At 36.8% G+C, this 25,287-nt stretch overlaps 1 protein-coding gene across 2 annotated transcripts in view; it reads right to left on the reverse strand.

The window, feature by feature from the left end:
- Positions 1-1,465: 1,465 nt before the first annotated feature.
- Positions 1,466-25,287, reverse strand: part of RabX4 (RAS oncogene family member RabX4) — a 33,284-nt gene continuing 9,462 nt past the window's right edge. Inside the window, exons 1-6 of one of the 2 annotated variants that reach the window (XM_071588036.1) lie at positions 20,842-20,975; positions 20,109-20,169; positions 16,531-16,669; positions 10,274-10,363; positions 4,242-4,355; positions 1,466-3,464 (exon numbers count right to left, since the gene is read on the reverse strand). In XM_071588036.1, coding sequence (XP_071444137.1) covers positions 3,360-3,464; positions 4,242-4,355; positions 10,274-10,363; positions 16,531-16,669; positions 20,109-20,169; positions 20,842-20,965 — 633 coding nt within the window. In that variant the 5' untranslated portion in view covers positions 20,966-20,975 and the 3' untranslated portion in view covers positions 1,466-3,359. Of the gene's footprint in view, positions 3,465-4,241; positions 4,356-10,273; positions 10,364-16,530; positions 16,670-20,108; positions 20,170-20,841; positions 20,976-25,287 lie in introns of those variants that run through there. The other variant, XM_071588035.1, reaches the window with a different exon arrangement.

Below are 25,287 nucleotides of genomic sequence, written 5' to 3' on the forward strand. Positions count from 1 at the left end.
TTGTACAAAAGATGTGTTCACTAGAAAATATGAGTTTGAATGAATGAATTACTATGTTACTATGAAATTTCTTGAAGGAAAGCAATGAAAAATAAGATATCATGTATTCAGATTAGTTATATATAATTCACCATATTGTTTTTAAGCTTTTCTACAAGGCACTATTTATAATAATGCCTATTGCCAAATAATGTTGATGTGCCCTTAAAAAACTTCTCATTGTTTCAGTAGTGAGAAAATATTACAATTAATACTTTTCTTGAGAAATGCCTTATGTGCTGTGATTTCATTTAACCTAGAAGTGGACTACTTCACTGATAAAATAAATGAGGTCAGTGTTACAGTTAGTCTTCTATTAGCCTATGGTTTACCTGAAATGCTTTTCAACCTGCTTCTCAAGGATTTTTTAAAAATTAGGAATAAAAAAACGTAGTTCTTGGGGAGAAAATGAATACAAAGATGATACAAACTATTCAGTATCTGGACACAGGATTTATGTAATGGTTTGAGTTATGCATTGCATGATACCAAACTCTGTATCATTGGTGTACGGTCTGTATCTCAACACACAAAGCTCTGCACCATTGTTATAGGTTCTGTGTTCTATGTAACAGCTGTGAATCTTTGTTGTTAACTCACATGAATTAATTGAATCAAAAAATATCTCTCAGGTAAGACAGAGAGTTATTTTTGGATACAGGTATTCATAGCTAAATGTGAAAAAAATTAATATTATTATTAACAGTTATCTGCCAGGTTCAGATAAGTATTTGATGGACACTGGACCCTACACATAACTGTCCTGCTAAAAAAAATATTAGCTCCCAAAAAAAGGACCAACATATTGGCATTCTTTTGGGTTATTTAATTGAGGGTGATGCTGATAACAAAATTGCAAGATATTTACAGCACTTCCGAAAGTCAGCCATTCAAAACAATAATAGCTACAAAAAAAACAAGCCAGCAGTTGAAAATTAGGGGTATCAATTTAAAATAAAATTTCATGATTGTCAATACCCACCACCATATCTTGTGATATACATTACTGTTTATCATAAAATAGAAATTTCTATATCGTGATGCAGATTAAAAATTTAAGACTCAGGATTATTTTCATCAATAGTGTGAAACTCAGCCAAGATTTTCTCTATCTTTTGTATAGCCTTCTCTGTATCATTTGCTGGATAAGTCATTGAAAAATAAAATGTAGGTACTCATAATGCTCTAGTGATTATGAAGCACCTAGTTGATATCATCTTCAGGCTATATGGTGGAGAATGTGGTATCAGGCATGATGTTCGCTTGAAACACTTTGAAAAAAATATTGCTTCATTTTTGATTTTCTTTATATATAGCTCTGAAGAGAGTCACGAAAATTTTCTCTAACTTAGTCTCTTAGTTATAATTAGGTCTATCCAAAAGTAGTATAAAAACGAAAATGGAAGTACATTTTATTTTCGGTCATCTTAATTTCCTCCTCATCATCATGTATAATACCATAGAGAAATAGATGTTAATACCACACCTGAATATATGTATAATGAATGCTTTATAAAACTGTATGGCTTAAATGCAAGTAAATTACATTATACTCACTGACAGTGCCATGATTAGATCTAATATTTCTACATAACTAGATATGCAGGAACTGGAGAAACTAGAAATTAAGGAGACAATTTTCTTTGACAAAAATTTTTTTTCCAACATCATAATTTTGAGTTGCAGAGCTAGGTGGTATCAGCTAATCATTTACAATAAGAAGATTAAACAACTTCAAGGCTTACAAAATGTGATTTTAGTGGTTTTAATGAATATGCTAGCCAAATTACTTCAAGTACATGCTCAGCATTCTCTACAAACCTCATCATAAGATGCTGTTAAAAAAGAGGAAATTAAATATGCACATATTAAAATCATGAAGATAGAAATTTCGGATGTTAATTTTTTAATGTAAATAAAGCTAGTATCTTTCCACATAAAGATAGATAGCTTGGCTTCTTGAGTTTTCCCATATTCTTTTCATAAGTTTTCACTAATACTAGGACCTACATACAGCATGCTCATATTACAGATAAGTATATCACAGGTACATTCACATGCATGAATCACAGGTAAATTTAACATATTTCCACCTAACTATGTGATAACCTAAACTATGTAAAATCAGCAAGGATGTTTAAGAGGGCTAAATGCAGAAGGAGCTCCGACGAAAGAAGCTATTTTTTCTGTGAAATTTAAGGGAAACCATTGGGGCTGATGCATTTTTGATATTTAGTTTTGAGGATATTGTTGGTGATGCTTTTATTTTATGGTAAAAATATTAGCAGTCTTTTTTGTAAGCGCAGTGCAGTTTTGCATTTCTTGTGAAGCCAGAATGAGCCTCAAGAAAAAATCGAACATGAAAATGTTATTGTTTAATCCATTTTAAATTTGAATTGGTGAGAATCCCTTTTGCCTTTCCATAATCACCTGCTACCTGAAAAACCTGTTTCAATGATGTCTCCCCTATTTGTATGGTTTCTGTTTTTGAAAAAAAATCCATGATACTATAAAAGCATTTCTTTCTCTTATTACCAAACAAATAGATATATCAATGCTTGTAATGCATGAAAATAAGTGACTCATAACAGCTTCCAGAAGTTTTTTTAGCCAAGTAGGTACCAAACCTACCAAAAAGCAAATAAAATATCTAGTGAAATGAAGTTAATATTTCGGTTACTTGGCTACAGAATTGCGTTTGTTTTAGAATGAAAACTCTTAATAGATGGACTAAAATCTTTTTAAGGGCAATCCTGGAATACTAGTGACTTAATGGATTGCTTCTATGATGTTTTTAAGAAATATTTACACAAAAATAAACTTTGAAGGTCAAATATCGAAAGTTTAATTCACTCACTAATTTACATGCAATTTATTCATTCTCGTCAAGTAACTCTTTCATTGGCAAAAAAATATGAAGAGAAAGGGTTACACATCTTGAGAAATAGCTTCTTATGATACATAGTATCTGTGCGTGTCAACAAAAGCACAATCAGTGCATATTTATACATTGCCTGCACGCCATTCTTTCATTGTCAAATATCAGGGATAGAGAGTCAATCTTTGCTGTAACCATGGTGAAGCAGTAAGGAGATCTCCCTGCTGCACTTCTTCATTCGCAGCCATGAAGCCTTAGTGTCACTCACTCTCTCATTTGTGCTTTGGGATGCTGGGGATGGCTGTCAGCCACCGTTCAAGTGGCATCAGCAGCTCTTCAGGGGTAACAATAAGAGGTCATGGAAGCGATATGTGGTATGAAAAGGGATAATTGAGTGTTTTATCTTATGGTGCATTGCTCCCACTTGCATCAGATCTCACTATCAGCATGCACAGCGCCATGGTGCTCCTCCTGCCTCTTCATTGTTCTCATCCTCAAGTGCCACCTTTCGGGATCCTTGCCTTTCAGCACTGTCAAATATGCTGGCCTGTAAAGAGTTCTTTGGGTCAGCTCAAGTTATCATTACCTCCATATAATTTTTGAGGGCTGATGTCAACAATGGAATTTCGAAAGAATTAATATGATAAAGTTCATAAAGATTCACGCAAGGGAGAAATAAGTCGTCAAGCACATATTTGAAGATAATACCATTAAATATATCATTTGCTTTCAAAAATCTAAGTTCCTAAATATGTTGGTATATTATAATTTAACATTTCTGACTCATATTATACTGATAGTTGATCTTGATGTTTGTGGACTCAAGAAAACATATTCTATTCCATTAAAGCTAGTAAATGATATAGACAAGCCTATAAATAGGTAGCAGATGATAAGGTTTTTGAGCAAAATGGCATACTTATGCAATATCAATTTTTTCTTCTAAGATCACCATTTATTTTAGCTATATATCAATGTTGCCTCTGTAGAAAAGGTAAGAGGAGAATAAGGAATTAAAATTAGGAATGTAAATGGCACTACTCTTTCAAGTCAATGAATGGCAATGATGATACATAAAATAATTATAAAGTATGTATTAATATTCTCTTTTTATTGATTAAAATATTTGTAGTGGGGTCATGTATGGCACTTTTTGAGCAATAATAAATTGGATGGACTCCATCTAAAACTTATCTCTTAAGAAGGGATTTGCAGAGCATACTACCCATTTCATGATATTCATGCCCACATACATAATATAAAATGCATCTTTGTGTCTTCATTATTTTTAATTAATTTAACAATTCAATTTTTACACACTCACCCTTCGTTCTCGTTGCTCGCGAATCCTCCTTGCTAGAGTCAGAAAAGCTTCTTCAATGTTAATGTTTTGCTTGCAGGACACTTCAAAGAATGGCATATCAAAATTCTCAGCAATCTAAAGAAAAAAGTTTAGAATCAAACTTGTGTTAGAATTTCTTGATTGTTTTAATACTTCCTGGTTTAATAAAGAAGTTGGTACTACAATAGAAACTTTATTTTAGCTACCAAGGTTACATCCTTGGCTCCTAGTTTGACTGAAACTGAATGTGCTCCTACTTTACCAAGATTTGATTTATGATGAACAAGTATTTTGCAGAATAAATATTTCACAGAAACCTATATAATCTAGATGATTCATTTATGGAGAAAAAAATAGTTGATTTAGAATCTGAGTTGGAATTTAAAATAATATTGGATTAATAATTCAAATAAGGAAACTACATTATTTAAAAAATTAGAAATAGATATGTAGTGCCTATTTGGAGATCTGACCAACTGATATTGACTCATACAGAAAAGTAAGATGCAATTTTTTGCTTGGCACACTGCAAGTATATATGAATTTGCCATCAATAGACTAATTTACCGTAGTTATTAAGCTCCCTACCCTCACTCATATTTTTCTCTACAGCCTGCTGATACTCCTTTCTTGTTGTTCCAGTTAACGTTCCTAAATTCCATTTCCTAAACTATCTTTGCTGTTTTATTCTTTTGAATCTGATGATACACTTCATAGAATTATATGAGGGTCATCCGGAAAATAGTACCCGTTCTTGAAATAAAGACACAAAAGTAAATATTAACAAACATAAAAAATTTTATTTGAAAGAGGATACTTTAAACTACTTCTCAACATAATCTCCAAGCAAATTAAGGCATTTGTCATAACGTGTGACAAGTTTCTGTATTCCTGCTGCATAGTCCTTCGCCGCCAGCTCATTGAGATACGCGAGGGACCCATCTTGCACAAATTTTTGCATAATGCAGATGGTGTTTAACAATTTCATGAACAATTGTTCGAGAAACATTGGGAAAATGCTCACAGATGTCATCAATTGTGACGCGCCGATCGTTCCTCACGAATTCGTCAACTGAGCTCACCAGTTGGTCTGTAATGACAGACGGTCTCCCCGAACGCTCATGGTCGTGTGTGTTCCCCCTCCCCATGTTGAAGTTGCGACACCACCGCCGAACAGACGACTCGTCCATTACATTGTCTCCATACACCTCCTTTAATTGGCGATGAATATCACATGGGCGAACGTTTCTTGCATTGAGGAATTTAATCACTGCCCTCACTTCACAACTGGCGGCGTTCTCAATTTTTTTAAACATTGTAAACAATCACAGAAACAACACAGGCAATGCTAGCGTCACGCAACTTGGCTCAGAGAAGGCAGACAAGCCACTGAAGCTATCTGACCTCGTCCAGCGGCTACTCGCGTCGTCAGCACTTCATGCGGCACGAACGGGTACTACTTTCCGGATGACCCTCGTATTTCATTTACATCAAATTACACTTCATATACATCAAATTATCATCTGAGTGCACATCCACTCCTGGGAAACTGCAAATCTATCTATCTAAAATGTACCTATATCTGTGCCTAAAGATGTAATAGTCTAAATGATATCTTACTGAAGCCCCAGGCATTTTTATACATACATATACGTATGCTTGTTGTAGTGTCTAAACCAAATGTTCATTATGATTAAACCCTGCCTCCTACAGAACTCAATTAATTTTTCCCAGTTGTCTTTCATCGTACCTAAACTGTAATCCCCCACCTCATCACCATCTCTTCATTTGCCTACCATCACATTCCAATCCCTCATTACCATCAATTGTCTCCCTGCAGGAACACTCACAATTATGTCTTCTAACTGATTGTACACCCTATTGACTTCTCTCTCCCTATGATTGCTGGGAGGCATTCTGAACATTGACTGTGTTCATTGGTTCAAAAGTTACTCCTATGCATAATATTCTATTAGGCACTTTCTCTCTGTTTACTTCACTTTTACCTCCCTTATTGTTCAATATAATGGCCACCCTTTGCTGGCTCTCTTTCCCTTCACTGTATATTACTATATAATTATCACTCCAGTAATGCTCACTGTCCTTCCATCTCACCTCGCACAGGCCTAAAATATCTTTATTTTTTCTCTCCATTTCTCAATTTTTATTTTCTACTTTCCCTGCCCTCAACATCTTCCTAATATTCCAAGTCCCTATTCTAACTAATTTGGTCCTCTTTTGCGTAGCTGCAGTATCTTTCTCTTTCAAAGGATTTCGTTAAATAGTGAAAGCTGAAACCTTGCCACTCCTGCTCCTGGCTGATTGATTGCCGACTAGGCCGAGTCCCATTGTTCCCAAAACTCATTTTTATTATGATGTCCATCCTAAAAGTCTTGGGGTAAATAATTGAGGTGGTATCCCTTTGTCTTTCTCAATAGTGTTTTTACCATGACACCATCACTCAATGGCCACCCCACTGGATTAGATGCCTTTGCAGCTGCCTGACTGAGGAATAGACTCTGAGTGACAACCTTTCATCTATCTCCTTGCCTTCAACATATCTGGCATAGTCGACCCAACCAGCAAGTATTATTGCTCCCTCCAGCACAGCTAAGGATTAACATAATTCACAAGCCCTTCCATCATGTCAAGGTTATAGTATACAGGAAGGGACATGTATTTAAATTAGGCCCAACATTATGTAATCATTGATATATACATATGGTATTAGGCATGCATTAGCTAAGTGAAGCATTATACAAAATGAAATCATTGAAATCAGTCAGTAATATTTGTGTGTAACAGGAGTTCTATTAATTTAATTCTTGATCTATGTTTGGTCAATTTTCAGTAATTATTTAACTTGCATAAGCTGTGAATTTTTTATTGATCATGTTACATTGGTGCATGCACATATTAAATGATAGCATCTTTTTTCGGCTTCTCTGTATCAAGGGATTCATTTTATCTTGAAATTTTGTCTCCAACACAGATTCTAATAGCAGAATGGAAATTTCTAATTAATTCCAATCATGAGAATGAATGAAATGTTGAGCATAAATATATCAATTGGCAGAGAGAAGCTGAAAAACATTTCATAAATAATTAATCCAGACCATTTCCAAAAAAGGGCTCTAAATTATATTCATAAGGAAAATTATAATTTTCACCCTAGTTTATTAAACTCTCCAAGATCATAGTTTGTAAATTTGGATGGTTGGTGAATTAAATATGAAAACTTTGAGGGTATTTTAGAGCCTGGAAGAGAGAAAAGATGATTTATCAAGTTTGATGGCTTATGAGATGCACTGGCATATAAGACACTACCTTATCTTTGTAGGGCACATGCAAGGAAAAGTTTTAACAGCTTGTGCAACAGTGCCACACTGCACTAACTCATTTTAAAGTTCCATCCAGTTTTTCTGTTTGAGAAAAGCCAAGTAGATGGTGTGTTCATTGAAGTGATTACCAAAAAAATGTTAATTTGCTCTGAAAAAATTCATAAATGGCAAGTTATGACTACTGAACATAATGCAATACAAAACATAGAATTAGGGGAAAACATTCCCTATTATGAAATGACTTCAATCACTTTCCGTCCACTTCTTTCCACTCACTAAGAAGACCACTACAGTTTTCTCATGAATAGTTGTGATAAAATATAATCAAGTTCATTCTATATCTTGCTTAGGCCTCTTTTGACATCGCACAATAAAGCAGCACTATAATCACATCACATAATAGCAATGAGTTTAATAGTTACAATCGCAGTCAAAAAATTCTTCAATTAAACAATAAACATTACACGTAAATAAAGGTGGTAATCAAAGTATCATTATAGGTCATGTGCCATGGCTGGCAGGTCCAGGGAGAGAAAGAATAAACAACTCCAAATTTGAAATCCATATATAATGGAGTGAAAATAGGTGGTACTGACCATCTGGGATAAAAATAACATTTAGTATTGAATGTAAACCCATGGGGTTCAAATCTTCACAATTAGTTGCAGGTGATTTTTCACTTCATAATGTTATAGAGCGTTGGACTGCTGACCGGAGGGTCCCGGGTTCGATTACCGGGCAAGGCACTCTGGGCACCTGCACCTTCACCCAAGCTAAAGTGATTTTTCAGGTACCAGGTCTTCCTGGGAAAGGAACTGGCCCCCCTACCCTGATGTGTGAATTTTCACACGCCGTGTAGGGCTTAGTACTGGGTGATCTCTACCATCACCTACTAAACCGACCTTCGGGTTGATTACTGTGTTTATGTTTTTTTTTTTTTTTAATGTTACGGATAATGCACTTCTTTCCTAAACCATTATCATCAAACATCAGTATGGACCAAATACCTCCCCACAAGTGTTAAGACCAAGCACCAGCCTCTCACCACATTATTTACAGATAGCACACTATGTATAATTCAATGATGGTATTCCTCTCCTTGTTTAAATTTCGTGCAGATAATATTGGATCAAAATCCATAAAATGCATGACTCATTTGTTATCTAATTGTAAAATTTATAATGCGAAACATATACAGAAACAGCAATTGAAGCAATTGATTTTACTTAACTTGTTACCAACATTTTTAAAATCATTGGGATGAGAGTTTATTCAAAAAGGCCAAATTTGATGAAGGAATATTATACAAATAATTTTTACTAACTCATTCAGGACCTTTTTCAAGATAGGTTTTTCATTTGGTTATTTTTCATTACTGAATGGAAGCTTGTATAAATGTTTAGTTGAATCTGGATATCTCTTTAAAAGTAAAACATTATCTCTTCATCTTTGTACAAGAGACAGATTTTAGTGACTAATTTTATATTATTTTTATTTTTGCAGGGTGATAAGGGATTAAAATTTTCACAAGTACCTTCCATATTTTAATGTTAGCCTTAAGGTTTGTTTCTTAATCTTATTAGTGGATAAGTTAACAGTCCTAAGGTTGACACCAGAATTTTAAACTTATCAGCAATAAAATAACAGTTTCATGTTTCAGTTATTGATGGAATTGAATTCACCTCCAAAAACACTGATATTTTTTATAAGAGGGCAAGTTTGATTGAATGGGCTAGTATTCTAGACATATCAATGGTAACTTTACAACTATTTATAAAATAACGTCTTTCCCCATTGATGACACATGCGTTACCTGTACAAAAATGTTCAAATAATCGAAAAATATGACGATGCATGTTATGTAATAAAAATTGAAAAAATCCAAACAGACGTATTTTTACACACATACATCCGATATAGATGTATTTTACACACACTATACACAATTTATATATATATATATATATATATATATATATATATATATATATATATATATATATATATATATATATATGCATATACAGATGCATGGCATCTATACACACTCAAGATAACTAAAATATGAAGCCTTGAGCGCACGGTATCTATACAAATTCATGATAAAACATGACACAAAGTTCTGGGTGCACGTTATACATAAGGTGTATGTTATCGATGGGAAAATACGGTACATATTCCAAGGGTGGAGCATTTGAAATTACAAGAATATGGTGAAATACATTTTGAACTTCAGAATCAACACTTTTCTATGGAATCAGGCTCCAGAAGAATATGTAAGAATTAATATTTTCATTGTCCCAGGGATTGTTATGCTGGGTACTGAGCAACACTTTTTATTATGTCTATCAAATGCCCACTTCCATCCGTCTCACTACATAGTATTAGTTGCCCTATAAGAGAGTGTATTAAACCTAGGCTGCAGAGAAAGATGCAGCTCTATTTGAACCAGCCATCTGTAAAATTATATCTTATATAATAATTCCAAGGGTAACAATGGTTAAATTTATGCATTCTCTGTGCTCCAATTAGAAACACTGAAAAATTCTGTTATTGCATCACCCCGTTTCTCCACTTAAAATGTAATACCACCAGAAATTTGCACCCATGCAGCAACAAACCTGCCTGGTAAGACCCTGAACATATTTTATTCATTGGATAAACAGTTCTTACCTTTCTTCCTCTTTCTGCTTCTACTGCTCGCTGTGGAATGGCATCACTCTTATTTCCTACCAGGACTTTGATCACTTCAGGTGATGCATTCTACAGAGAGGAGGAGATAAGGAAGGGCTGAGATTGTATAAAATAAATTAAACTAATAATCGATAGATTGAATATATTTTGGGTCATACTTATTTGCAAATTTAAAGACGGAAATCATTTATTCTTTGAAAATTAAAGACACATATTTGTAAAACTCACTAAAGTATTTTATCTTGATTTTAGAAAATGCTTCTTTAGATTGACCATGCTGGGTGTATTAGATTCCATAATAAAGAGGAGAAATATGTGTATTAATAGTTTTAATTAGGAGTTAATGATATGTACACAAAGAAGGGTTTTATTTTATTTCATGACTCATGCTAAACTATCTGATTTCAATATTTTTTAATAATTTTGAAGTTTTCTTTCATAAGAATGTTCCTGAGAACAAGGAATCTTTTCAATTCACTCCATGGATAAAAATCTGATTAACTGCATTTAATTAACATTAGAATCATGCAGTTTGATTATATGTTATGTGAAATGCACCTAAAATGAAAACCAATTAGCGTATATATAAATAAATGGTGAACTTCGGAATACGGTAGGAAAAGAGATGAAGTTGCTGGGGAAATCCAAAAAAGTCAGAGGGATTGGGTGGAGGTAAGAAGCAAATAGACTTTTTAGACAGCATTAAGGCAGATGGAAGTGATGAAGAAGTATATAATGTAAGGTAAGCAAAAAGATGTCCTCGTAATGTGCAACAGGCAAAGTCAGTAGGGATCACCCAAAAACCTACCATCAATAGATACATCTAGAATGGACATGGAATTATCAAATTTTTAAAAATTAAAAATTATATTTAATGGTAAATAATTAATGAGTCATACAATAACTCCTTTGAAAATCCAAGTGATGGCACTTGCAGTATCGGAAAAGTTTTGCTTTTTGCAAGTTTCATCTCTCGCTAGACTGTTACTGTAGCTTCAGCTACATCCTACATGTGGCTAAAATTATATAGTTGATAGAAGCAACAAACTTTTGTTTATTTAGCAAAATGAACAAAATGAGTTTCGTGTGCTGACTAAGCACTTAAATTTAAAAGGCTTTAAACCGAAAGAGATCGAAGCTGAGTTGGATAAGGTTCATAGCAGATCTACTACTGTGAATGTTTACAATTGGGTAAATGAGTTAAAACGTGGCATTACATCCACAAATTATGAACATGGTTCGGGTCGTCCAGTGGAAGTGACTTCTTCCGAAACAACATTCACAATATGTTTTTGAGTGATCGACGTTCGCGAAATAGTTCAGGCCATAGGCATATCGTCAGGTACAATGTTGTTCATTTTGCACGAAAAAGTGGATAAAAAAATCTCGGCATGATGGGTGCCGCGTTTTTTCTCAGTGGAGAATAAACGCAATCGTACGGTCGATTCGGAAGCTGGTATGGCACTTTTCCCTCGCAATTCTGACGAGTTTTTCCGTCGATACATAATTGTGGACGAAACACAACTACACTCCTGAGACAAAGGAACAGTCGATACACTATATTTCTAAAGGCGGTCTATCTTTGAAGAAGGCGCAGACTGTGAAATCGGCCGACAAAGTGATGGCCACAGTTTTCTAGAATGCACGCGGAATCATCTACATCGATTACTTGCAAAAGGGACAAAAAACACTTGGAAGAGTATTGTGCGTCGTTATTTCACCGGTTGAGAGAAGAAATCAAGAAAAAACGCCTTCATTTGGCAAAAAAATCTCATCCATCAAGACAATTCACGGGTCCTCACCTGCGCAGTTTTGATGGCGAAAATTATGGAATTTAAGTTCCTATTATTACAATATCCACCGTATTCATCATATTTGGTCTCCAGTGACTTTTTTGATTTCCAAACTTGAAAAAATCTCTCGGCGGAAAACGATTCACGTCGAACGAGGAGGTCATCACAAAAGAAGATGCCTATTTTGAGGACCCTCCGAAATCCTACTTTTTGGACGGGTTAAAGAAGTTGAAGAAAGGCCGGGAAAAGTGTATCGAGCTAAAAGAAGATCTACTCAAAATAATTGTTATTCTATTTTGTCAGAAGGACTTATTCAACGACCATCGCAATCAAAGGTGTTACAAGTAAAAAGGGCTAGGGTATTTTTTAAATAAAAAATATGGGACTTCGAAAATTGGATGATGTGGAGCTATTATTGTTAAAATAATTTTTATGGATATTAAATAATTGTGCATTCAAAACAATGAATAGATGCCATACTCGGGATCATGTAATATAATATTCTTCATATTAATATTCCATGTGCTTGAGTAAATTGAAGAAAAACAATACTTAGAAAGTGTTATTAAGTATTGAAAAACATTGTGTGGTTTAAATAAATTTAAACTGCGAAGAGTAAAATAATTTTTTCATTTAAACATTAAGAAATGCTTCAACCCCATTAAAAACTCTTAATCTAAAATACCTCAGCCGAATATAGGTAACATAAAGCAAGTATCAAAGTTGAGTAATTTTCTTTAAGATTCTAGATTGGCACACCATACGGTAGAAATATCAATCAACAGTTTTATAGTAGAAGACAAGAAATCTACAAATGGTCTTTTGTGGCTTTTATATGGCTATAAAAAATGCGGCAATGAATTATCACTAGACACTGATGAGACTTTTCATTACTGAATATGATGACCTACGGAGAAAAATATTTTTCCCTGCCATTTTATCAGAATATTAACTCCATTCCATTAATCCTGCAAAATGTTCAATAGGTGTGGTGGTAATTATTCCCATGAAAGTTTTTCAAAATTTTCATAACATGAAATTTTGAAAAATGATAAATAAATTAATCTCAAAGTATCTGTTTAATAACGCGTTTCTAATCAATGACGAAAACGAAAATCAGCGAGAGAAGTGGTGGTGCCAGCTTGAACGCCTAATTACATCTGCCACCCTCACAACATAATGTATGCCACCCAGGATACACGGTTTATAGAGAGAATTTGCCGTGGGTGATGTCTAATCACCAGGATGTTTCACGAACGACTGCAGATGATGACGCATCGTCACATCGAAATAAATTTTGTGGCAACTGAAGTGATTACTGAATCTGAAGGTCTTTTCAAAATAAAAGAATTTAGCCTCCACTAATGTCTTAAAAATCCAACTACATTTTCCTCAATACGAGTTCAAGTCTTTTAATATCCTAGGTCGTTTAAATATGTGCTGTTAACATTTCATCGAAGTGTAAGTTGCCAATTCTTTTAGGTTGCTTCGCATTCTTCAAGAGAAAAAAAATCCTTCGCGATTAGGAAAAATCTTCAGACAATGCACGTATGTACTCCTGAATATAGAGGTCAAAACACAATAAAACTTATTGGTATGGATTAGGGGGGATTAGTAAGTGTTCAGGGAAATGCAACATTTTTTTCATGCGGCACGGAAAATAATTATTCTTATCATGCAGAAAACTCGAACAGTGGAAAAGTTAACGCATCCAAATTTTTTCACTTCTTTCTAAATGTTTACTGTTATTGGAGAAAATCAGATTGAGCTGTACTTCAGTTCATACCTTTATATTAATACACTTTATATTGCCAAGGATTTCATCTCTATTTACTTGGAAAATTGAGAATTATAGGAAAAGTGATAGAAACGACAGACTACATTACTGAGTACAAACAAACCATGGAAGTCTTCGATTTAGCCTAGTTTAGGAACATATGTGAAATAGTGCAAAAGACTCATTGGAAATAAAGCTGTGTCTGTAAAGCAAATAAGGAGCAGGTCTTCAGAAATTGTACGGGAAATCGAAAATAACCAAATAAGCTGAGTACGATTTTAAATTATTAGTCAATTGATAGAGATATGCTATTCTAGTCATTATAATATTCTTTTTTCGCGGGAATAACGAGAGCGCACTTACATGTCTCATCAAGAAACGTTATTGGAACATTTTACTCCAGAGATAATGGGCATCGTAAGTAGTTTAGGTTTAACTGAAGAAGAAATATATTCTATTGTTTCAGGCTTCACTTCGTGGAACCACACCATGTACCATACAATAAAATCTGTGGAAAAGTACAAGTCTTTCTTTCTAGTATGAAAGATGAAATAATCAATCAATAAAAAATTCAGAATTTCTCTTCTTTTTACGGTACTTAATAAGTCTATTAAATTTTTTCGATGCATAACAAATGCCGACTGAACTTGGCACTTGATACTGCCGCATTCGAAACCATTACACCTACTAATTATAGCCAGAATATTATATTATCGACGGAGAATATAGTAGAATATGAAATCGTGTAAAAAATATTTCACATCTCCTCTTGGACAAAATATCTGGATTAAATTGAAAATGTGGAGATACCTCTGAAATGAGTCCGTTAGGAGGGGAGAGAATTTTTTTGGAGAAATTCAAAGAAAGCAGGAAAAATGGATGCAGGGCATAATCGGAGGCAATGCAGCAGACTAGATGCTGATAGAGGAGCGAATATAGGCTAAACGAGTGAGAGGATTGAAGAGAATTAACATTCAGGACCGAAAGAAGGGGGGCGGAAAGTATTTGGTGTTAAAGAATGGTTTATTACATTCCAGGTTTTATTAAGAGTATTTATTTATAGTCATATTAGGTGGGGCGTAGAAATTCAGCAGGACTTAGGCATTGGATCCATCAAAACCTATCTTGATCGGTGGACTACTCGTAAAAATATTGAAGTGATATAGCTTCACCAAGTGTGTCAATGTGTAAATAAACATTAATAGGTCGAAGATATGGTTACTGCAGGGAGATTCATGGTGTAGCGATTTAATAGCGATATCTCTTTTCGGTAAAAGAACGTGGAAGAAAAAATATGAAACCCACCTAATGTCAGCAGATGTAGGTATTTCAGGTTATTCATTGCGACTTGTAAATTAATCGAACATAATATCACTGTACAAATAATTTCATCGGAAGGTTAACTAATGTGCTATCATTAAACAAATCAAAGTAAAAGCACTTAATAAATACTAAGTGCTCAGTATACGGGCATTGGGAATAATAAATATTCCCTCGGCGTATACTTTTCATGCACTATAATGTGAATTATTGTATTTTATCATAGAAATTGCTCGAACTGTCAACCTTTTAGACATGTATTAAAAATAAGCAATATTGGGAAGATAAGTGTTAAGCAATATTTTTAATGTTAATACCGGAGGTTGGTTTCAACCTAGGCAGCGCAAGTCATCCAAAACGGTGCTGTTTGTATTCAGTCTATTAATACACAGTTCTATTTCCCGGAGAAGGAAAGGAAAATTAAACCTGTAGGATTTTTAGGCAGTCACGATGTTTCCAAGAACTTGTATTTGTGTAATTGTTTAAAAATAAAAAAAGTGGGGAAAAAATAAAAAATTATAATAAAAACGCAAAACAGTTTAATGCCTTTGGGTGTTTCTTCCTCTTCCTGAAAATACCGGATAACGGCTATAACTTACTGTGGTTGTACAGTAAAACGGCATGAACGTTAGTAACGTTTCGTGGAAACGCTTAAAAATCTGTTGCAGGTCGTATTCGACCCGAGTTTACCAGACAAACTTTATGTTGCGCAACTTCAATAATTTTTCGAATGCAATAAAATATGATATGTAAAATCGATGATATATAAATATAAATTTATTTTACGTGTTGGAGAATAAATTTCTTAAAGAAAAAGGAAAAATTGCATGACTGCATACTAATCCATTATACCTGGACGACAGCGCCCACAAAGAAATAGTTTGCCTTGTAGACTAGAGTTAGAAAAACGTTTTTGAAATATGTCGATTGACAGTTTTTGAAGTACTTGATTTGGAGTTGGGTAATATATGGAGTTGGAATCACAAGTTATTACAAGGTAGAAAATATATTCGCAGGAGACTTTAGGATTAGAGTTCACTACGACAAAAAATAGAAAATTTAATTATGAATCCCATGACAGACCTCGAAGGTTGGAGATAATGCAACATGTGGCATTGAGGTACCTTGATCGGGAATATCTTTGTAAAATCAAATTATTTTAGATATCAACCCTAGTATCCGTTGCTTTCGTTTTTTTCCACCGAATTTCCACGCAAGGCTGATTTGTTTTGAGAGTGCCATGTTGCTCTCTGTTCGTCCTCTCCGGGGCAGCTCGTGATGGAGTGGAACCGACGCTAAGACTCACATAGCAGGCGATGGCGGCCGCTGTTGGTGTTGGGCCTCACCTCCTCTATGTTGCGTAGCCAATAGGAGAGGTGGTTGAAGGAGTCCATGCTGGTCACGTCGTACATCAGAATGATTCCCATAGCACCCCGGTAGTAAGCGGTGGTCAGCGTCCGGAACCTCTCCTGGCCCGCGGTGTCCCTAATGAGCGAGAAGTGTTAGGAGAAGTTTGGGACGTTTGGGAAGTTAGGAGAGGATTCAATGAAGCGAAAAATAAGTTCTCAAATATACTACCACTATTATTATTCACCGCAGATGCGCCCACTTGCTCTTTTGAAAGTGTCGATATACCTATTCAGGAAATGAAATTAATTGCTGACCCGACGGGAAAGGTTTTCGCCTCTATCTGAAATTAAACCCTCATTCGAATTTTACTTATGGGCAGCAGGATATTGTTAGCTCTAATACCTCCTTGCCTCAGGCACACCTGTTCCAAGCGAAATCCTACTGGGTTTCCAATTGGCAGTTGTGGAGGACGTCAACAAAAAAATGTATTACTAAAGCGAGGAGGTATTTTTTTACTGTCCTGATCTCCCACTTCGAGAACGATATCACAATTTATCGGAAGGCGACTATGTTTTTCGGAAGTTCAACAGATCGAGAAATATTTGGTTACATGTTAGAAAATACATCAAAATTTGCTATTATTCAGCTTTGAAAGATCGAAGTAGTTCTAATAAGTTAGGGAGGCAACATTTACATGGTATCATCTTGGCGCATGGATTTCCTTAAAGGCGCGTGACAAACTGAGATGTGTAATTAAATTTAGTTACATAAAAGTTCACATTCTAACCCATAGGGCATGACTTCCTGAATGCATAACAATCGCTGCGTTTTGGCCTAATTCAGCAACAAATCGACATCAGTTGAAACAAATGTCACACAAAGTATTCGCGTGAGAATTTTATATATAATTAATGCCTGTAGATTATTAAATACGACCTTGAGTTCCGCAATAAATAGTATTAAACTTGTACATTTTATTTTTTATATTATTTGGAATTTTTACCTTCCACATGTCGGATAATATGTATATATCTATAAAAAATAACACAATGAACCGGTAAAATTTCATCAACGGAGGTACCCAGAAAATCCATGAGTAAAAAATAATCAAAAAGCATGTTACCATTTCTCGAGCAATCAACACCGCACTTTTGCTTTAATTTTCTTCATCTCAATACCAGGCTCAACTTTTCCAGGCGCTTAGAATCATGTATTCCAGATGCAAGTAATATATGCCTTCTATCTAATGCAAGCATTATTGAATGCGTTCCCAGAATCAGCTAATCACAAAAAGTCTCTCAGGCACACGGCTCTAATATTGTTACTCTCAACTTAAAATACATTCAGAAACTGTATCGCTCTTGATTTAATAAATATAGGCTTAAATAACGTTCATTAAGTGATGTACAAGAATGATTGCTCGAAATTGGCAATTAGTTTATAGCATTAGACTAAAAAGACAATTGAAGACAGGAATCTACTTGGAACGGTTGAAAATCACATTTCATGATTACAATTTTTTACATTAGCAACAATTTCTTATTGATTAGATTTACAAAAGGCACCATAAAAATAAATTAGGGATTGAATAGGATACGTCTAGATATGTATAGGAAAAGACGGGCTGAGTTTGCTGGAATACTGTCGACTTGCAGTCGATTTTGATGATATGGAACAAGGCCGTTGATTTACTATGTTATCTGCTCTGCTATAAGGGTTTTTTCTTCATCTAAAATAATTTCCACTTTCCCAACAGAAATTCGTCAATTTAAATATTTCTAATCATAATGAGAGTATTTTGGTTAACGTTAACACACATATTAACTGACGAAATAAAATAGAATAATGACTATTAGGCGGTTTAAACGAGATTTTCTAATGATCGTGATATACGAGTACATTAGTAAGTAACATTTTTTATTAAAGGATAGAAAATAAATATTTCGTGTAAATTAAATCGTACTACGATCCCAGAGAATTCCACTTCAGGTATTTTTTTAAAATAATAAAACAATACTTAGCACAAAGTTAATCCACCATGATGTGAATCCATTGTTATCTCTTTCATTTACTTAAGCTGAAAGGAGACTAAAGAGAGGTGGATAGTCGTCCTCATTTTTTTCTCAAAATGAGATTAAGTCTAGAAGATCCTTTACCATTAAGTTCGCCAGCCTTTTGCTCACTAAATTCACAAAATATGGATTTGTAGAAATAGCTAAAGGTTCGAGTTCCGTCTTGGTCACGGTCACTGTGTTTACTCCGACATCTCGGCCCTGGGGAAACCCGATGACATGAGAAGACCTCTCGGATGTCAGTGGCATATGAACAACCAGGAGCGCTATGTAGAATACAAAAGGCTTCTATTCCGAGTTATATGCTGAAATATTTGCCCGATTAAAAATGTGGCCGACTAAGTCGTGCAAATGTGTATTTTTGTCACGTCTATAGTGGGCCGCACAGTCATTCTTCCTGCTAGTACCTTGCATACAAGAGGCCGGTTTCTTGCAGTGCTATCAGGGTTCAGGAGAGGTTCACTCATCTTAAGATACGTCACTATTACCAAGCTGTTATAGCTTAACTGTAAAATAAATTAAGGAAATACTTCTCCTAGCGCCGTCAAACTCGCTTCACGGTTATGTACATGAGATTGATCATTATAGCAAATCACATTTACTGAAATGGATCGTTTTCTGACCGCTGTAAGAGGTTAAAACAGGGTAAATAATGTCGTTTAAAGCATTTACATGAAAAAGTATGACGTAGACAACTATTAGGGTAGTTTTTTTTACAATTTTTTTGCAAAAACGTGTAATCACAGTAAAGTACGATCTCTTTGAACGATAAGCCTTTATGCACCGTAAGAAAATTGAATTTTCATTCGCTAAAACAACAGTTCTCCAGGCTCAGGATCTGGAACCTTACGAATTTTCGCAATAAACTGAATTGTTACAGGGACTTATCCATGATGTCTTTCATTACGTTTAAACTAAGACATTTAAAGTATGAGTTCAATATATATTTTCTGTGAATACTTTTTCAATATGAACAAGAAAAAAAACTACTACGATGACTACGCTTCCGCTGACATCACAAATCAGGGTAAAACCCTGAAGAAGAGATGTAACATGACAAAGTACATACTTGGAATTGAAAATTTGGGAGGAGGTTGGAGGACAGTGATAAAATATAAGATAAGAAATCTCATGTATAATGGTGTTAAGCATATGCATAGAATATATAAGGGTTATAAAATATTAATGGGGAGGGATATCAAGTGCGCAGTTAATTTTTTTGGCATGAGAATTCTTCGTTAGTAGAAATGCTGCAAGAAACTTTATCCGATCTTGGGACTAGACTCTCCAGTTAATGCTCATTTTGGAACAGAACGAGGTCATCGCGGTACAGTTGTATCATCAAAGGGGGGTGTAAATCCAGAGCGTAACGGCGAAACTTGTCGATTCGGATTCAATTGTCAGCGCGAGGAACTTCAATTCGAGGGCGCCTGAGCAGACGAGCGGGTACTTCGCTTACACCGGGACCTCAAGATTGGTGACATACGTCAAAGGATCCTTACCATATTTGCAGCTTAATGGGTATCCCATCCAGGTTGATTATTTTCTGCTTGAAGTCGATTCCTGCAACGGGAGAGACGAAATAAACAACGAAACTTAGTAGTGCCATGGAAAGAATGTTCTAAATAATTCAATACCCTGATATCATTATGGAGAACCCACCATCCCCTCCCATGGAGATCAAAAAATGTGCACACATCAATTCATGAATTAAGAATTCACATTCTATCTATTCGACCCTTCGGAATATTGGAAATCACCCCGAGTAATAAAAACAGCACTTATGGTATCGGGGAATCGATTGGACCATGACAGTCGGGGAATACCCGTTACTCTCAAGGGAGCAATGTATGTGTATATGCACACCTGCCTTAACCACGGATCCAATCTCATAATTTACACAAACAGTCCCCCAACCCAGAATGAGGACCGCGCTTGATTTCATCAACGAGTACCGGGAAGCATGATAAGATAACGTCCCCAAACAAATAAACACACACATACAACCGCACACATAGAAAAAATTTGTTTACGTGCACGCAGAAAAAAACTTACTCTAGCATGAAAATTTGCACGAGCGTCTACTCTACACGGCATGGTCCCGAATCACTCACGAAAGCTCACAAGGGAGAGACATACAAGGGTATCGGGAGGAAAGGGCCATTCTCGGGGAATTCGCACCACGGTCCCTCCCTGATTCGAGAGCCCTGGGACGGCGGAACCCACAGCACTCACCGATCGTTGAGATGTACGTGTCGTAATACCGTTCGTCGCAGTATCTGTGAACGATGCAGGTCTTCCCTACGTTAGAATCTCCGAGGACGAGGACTTTGTACGTAGCGGCGAAGTCCAGCGCCATGTTTGCTCGGTCCGAGGGTCGAAGAGATGGCAAGGGCGGAGAGGTGAGGAGGGAAGGGGGGTCGGAGGAGGGGGTGGATGGGAGGGAGGAGGAGGGGGGGAGGAGAGCGATCGATGGCGGAAGATGCGGGAGGGTGAGGGGGCGTCACCGTCGAGGGGGGTGGGGGTCGGTGGCACGGATAAGGGGGGCGGAGGGGGAAGAGATGTCTGTTGGGGGGGTGAGGGGGAGGTCGGTGTGACTCAAGGTGTGTTTGGGAGAGGGAGGGTTAGAAGGGGGGGGGGGGGGAGAGGAGGTTTGTTGGGAAAACAGGGCGAGACGAAGGGAAGGGACAGACGGACGGACTATGGAATTTTTTTTAATAACACTGGGACACCGGTTTCCGTCACGCCCAAACCCAGGGAGGAGAGGTGGATTGGAATAGCCATGCGAACAAGAATTGCGTTCTTCATTTTACGCGCATCGTCATGTTCGAGACTCGATGAGAAGGAAGAGAAAAAAACTACCACGACACAATCATGTCTCCGGAGAAATAAAAAAAGAGTTGTTTCTCGGAGAAGGAAATGACAGAGTCAAAATTCAACGGCGTCACACGCCCAGATTTGAGCTACGGAAATGATGCATATTGCTCATGTTGGAAGAGAAAAGAAATCTCTCGGAGAGATGAAACATGTGTGAGGCCATCGTGGTGGCCACAACCTTTGTGCGTGTATGGTGGTGGACTGGGAAGAGGACATGGGTGAGGGGTCGAGGGTGGGCGAGGTCGGCGGGTGTGGGTGAGGAGGAGAGGGCGTGGCGGGGAGGAGGGCGCAGGACTCTCGGAGGGAGGGGGGCCTGCCCAAGGGGGTCAGAGAAGGTGGGCGAGGGGAAGGTTCTGGCAAAGACCCTTTAAGGGCGAAGGGCGACACCTGTTGATGGATCGGTGGGGAGACGGGGTAGGCTAATGCATGCGACGCGAGGGGAGATAGAAGATAAAAAAAACCGGAGTCCTGCGAGTGCCGCGGACATGCGAGCAAATTCGAAGGAAACCGTTCGACAGCCTTGGACCTATTGAATATGCAGTCGTGACACAGTTGTTGGGAGGATTTAATTGGCGAGTCGATGGAGGGGGATGAAAGTTGCCCTTCGCACCGTCGAGTCGTCAGGGATGTCCGACTCGAGGCCGGCGGAGTGTTTGAAATGCCACTGGAAGCATTCAGCCCTGGGGGCCATAAAACGGGGAGGCTGGGTGGAAAAGACGTCAGGTCACACACACATACACACAATCCTGGGCTCCTCCGTCGTCACCTCTTGCACAGCTCCCCTCCCCCTTGAACCCAACGCTCCCCAAACCTCCATTCTTCCTCCCTCCCCACCACCGACACCCTCAGGCCACCCGCGACAAATGTATTGGGTCACACAAAGAGAACAAGGGGGTGGTGTGTACGTTCCATCCGCTGTAAAACTGGAGCATTCCCTCGAAACGCACCCCGCCAGGAAATTGATTTCATATCAAACTTTATCTTTAAAGTAACTAGACCGTTCGAGAGTTTCCCTGTGCCCTGTTTCAAGTTCTTGCCTAGGAAGGCAACTAGGGCTACGACTTCGCTTCATCTTAATTGTACAATAGGACTCTCGAGAACCTACATTGATGACAGACCAGCTTATTCAATACAGTGATTTCATGTAGGCAACTTTTGACTGCCGAAACGTGTACTCCTGGAATGAATCGTTTTTACTCCTCACTTTTAGGAGAACAAATAAATATGTAATCTGCAATAAAATGTACAAATTAGAGTAACATTCAACTATGAATAATTCTTATCTGAATTTGTTATTACGGCTAAATAGGGGCTTAGACCTTCTATCAGATCGAAAAATTAACTTTAAAGGAAAGACTACTCAACATAACTCCAACCACAATGGGCAACGACATGGCTATGGTAAGATACGAAAATATTTATTAATTGTCACTTTCGCAGATCCAATAGTATTATTTCTTATATTAATGCAGAAAAAGGTCATCATTACTCTTTTGTATCTAATCTGGAATAAATTATATTAACTTATTACTATGAGGTCCGTTACACGAAGAACTACGCGTTGACCTTATGCCTATTGTAAATATTCATCTCTTAATCCCACTGGAAATATTCTTATTATTTCTCCACAAAGAAATGCAAAATTGTATCATTAATATGTACACACCTCTCCGAAATCGTATTGATTTCCTTAAATTTCTTATACCGTGAGGCTTCCTAAAAATTTGTCACTCCCCTTACAAAAATTTTCAAACCCCTATCCCCTTATAAACATTGCTCCTCCCTTAAGTATGACCCCAGGGAACAACCTTAAAAATGAAGAAATGGGAAAATGAAAGCATTTTCAATTAATATATACAAGTATTGTATATATAAATTGAATATATACTTGTTTTTTACGACATATCTCACCTGCATACACAAATTGAAATAACAAGAATTTCTGTTAATATGAAAATTTATTAAAGTTATCATGAGAGAGCGTCGCAATATACCAACCAGCCTAACAAAGTATTACAGCAAACGGGTTTTAAAATACAATCAATATTTCAATCCTAAGATCAGTATACTGCAGCCCTATATTTTTCTCTATTTAGTGTCCAATCCGTCACCACCTGATAGCTTTTCTGTTTCACGCCCTTCTTCTTTATCCTATTTATTTATCTCTTGTCCTCCCTCACGACACCTTTTCTTCAATCCTATATTACGTTTCCAACTAATCCATTGAGTCTCATGGTGAGTTCAACCCATCTTATTCTCTTTGTCGTTGAGTTCTCCATGTTGTCCTTTTCTCTTCTTCAATATATTTCTTCGTTCCTCGCTTTGACTGTCCATTTAATCTTCGTCATTCTCCTCCGGTAGCTTGAGTCAAAAATTTGTATATTTCTCTGGTCCAATTATCCAATGTTTCATGTAGCTGATCCATAGAGTGCCCTGCTCCATACGAACTGCTTCCTTGGTTGCAACCTCAGGTTCTTTGAACTGTGTGGTTGCCTCTTCTACATGAACGCTTCCTTAGCTTGAGCTATCCTTTGTTTGATGTCAATAAAAATTATTTCATCCCCAGTTAAACTTCTGACAAGGTAGATGAAGAATTATACTTCCAGAATTAATACTAAAGAAGTCCAACTGTTAAGTTTTCTTTTCGTATCCTATTTCTGACTTTTCACGAAATCGGCTCACCACTCCTCAAGGGAGACACAACGCACTTACGGGATGTTTCAAATGCTCTCCTCTCTTTCCATCACGTGAGGTCGAATTTCAACCACGACTTTTTCACAGTACTGCGAACCCTACATGTGCGGCATGTATAGAAAGAGCACTTCCGAGTGCAGAACTTCATCCGTCGGATGTGATGCCTTGGCGCCTTGTGCTCTAGTAGATTGAGTCGATGCTGGATTCCTGTACAACGGGGGTAACCGAACCCTAGCGGGGGCACGCGGATCAAGGCCATCACTCGCACGTGAAAATGCTGATTGATTTTAAATTGATATGAACTTGATGTCATGAAAATGATACTAAAATTATAATTTTGCATTCTTTCAACACTGGGTGCCATACCAAAGGACCTTTGTGCATTTTACCCGTGTCATCACCGAAGAATGATTAGGCTCATAGTAACTTGATATCTTTGTTGAAGCCATACTCATTTTCCAATTTAATATAATGTAAAACGTAATATTAAACACGGTGATGGACGACTTAAGCATCTACATGCAGTTGATCTCGAAAAAAACGATAGAGCTCAGAAATGATTTATCAATCCAGCTAACTGCAAACAATTAAATCTCAATTAATACCTATGGCCCGTAGTTTTAATCATGTTTAGTCAGATTTAGGATTCATTAGTATAGAGATAATGTAAACAAAAACAAGATTTGTATGGAAGAGATCAAGAGGTATCTATGTAACCAAGGCGAAAGCCTTGAGAGGGGGCAAAACCAGCATTGCCAACTTCACGCAACTACTTTCAATTGCATATTTTCCCTCCTAACCCCCATTAAAATAAGTCCAAGGTTTGCATGCTTCCCGTGCGCCCTCCTTAATAGAAACTCTGCCATAATCTTCTCCTTGCAATATGCACTGAGTTCATAAAGTCTTCTGATGTTTGACTGATCGCTCCCCCCGCGAAAGTGCTGTCACAAGTTGTGAACGCACAGTAAACTTTCCGTGGTGAATACAGGGGGTTTGCATGTGCTAAGAAAAACATCACAGAGTGATGTGCCAACCGGGTATACCCACTGTACATCTTTTTCTCTATCTGACCGCTTCTAGTTCTGATCTCTCAACCCAGTGAGTCAATCT

This window comes from Hetaerina americana, unplaced genomic scaffold, assembly GCF_022747635.1.
Source record: "Hetaerina americana unplaced genomic scaffold, ioHetAmer1.1.p SCAF_3, whole genome shotgun sequence".
NCBI lineage: Eukaryota > Metazoa > Arthropoda > Insecta > Odonata > Calopterygidae > Hetaerina > Hetaerina americana.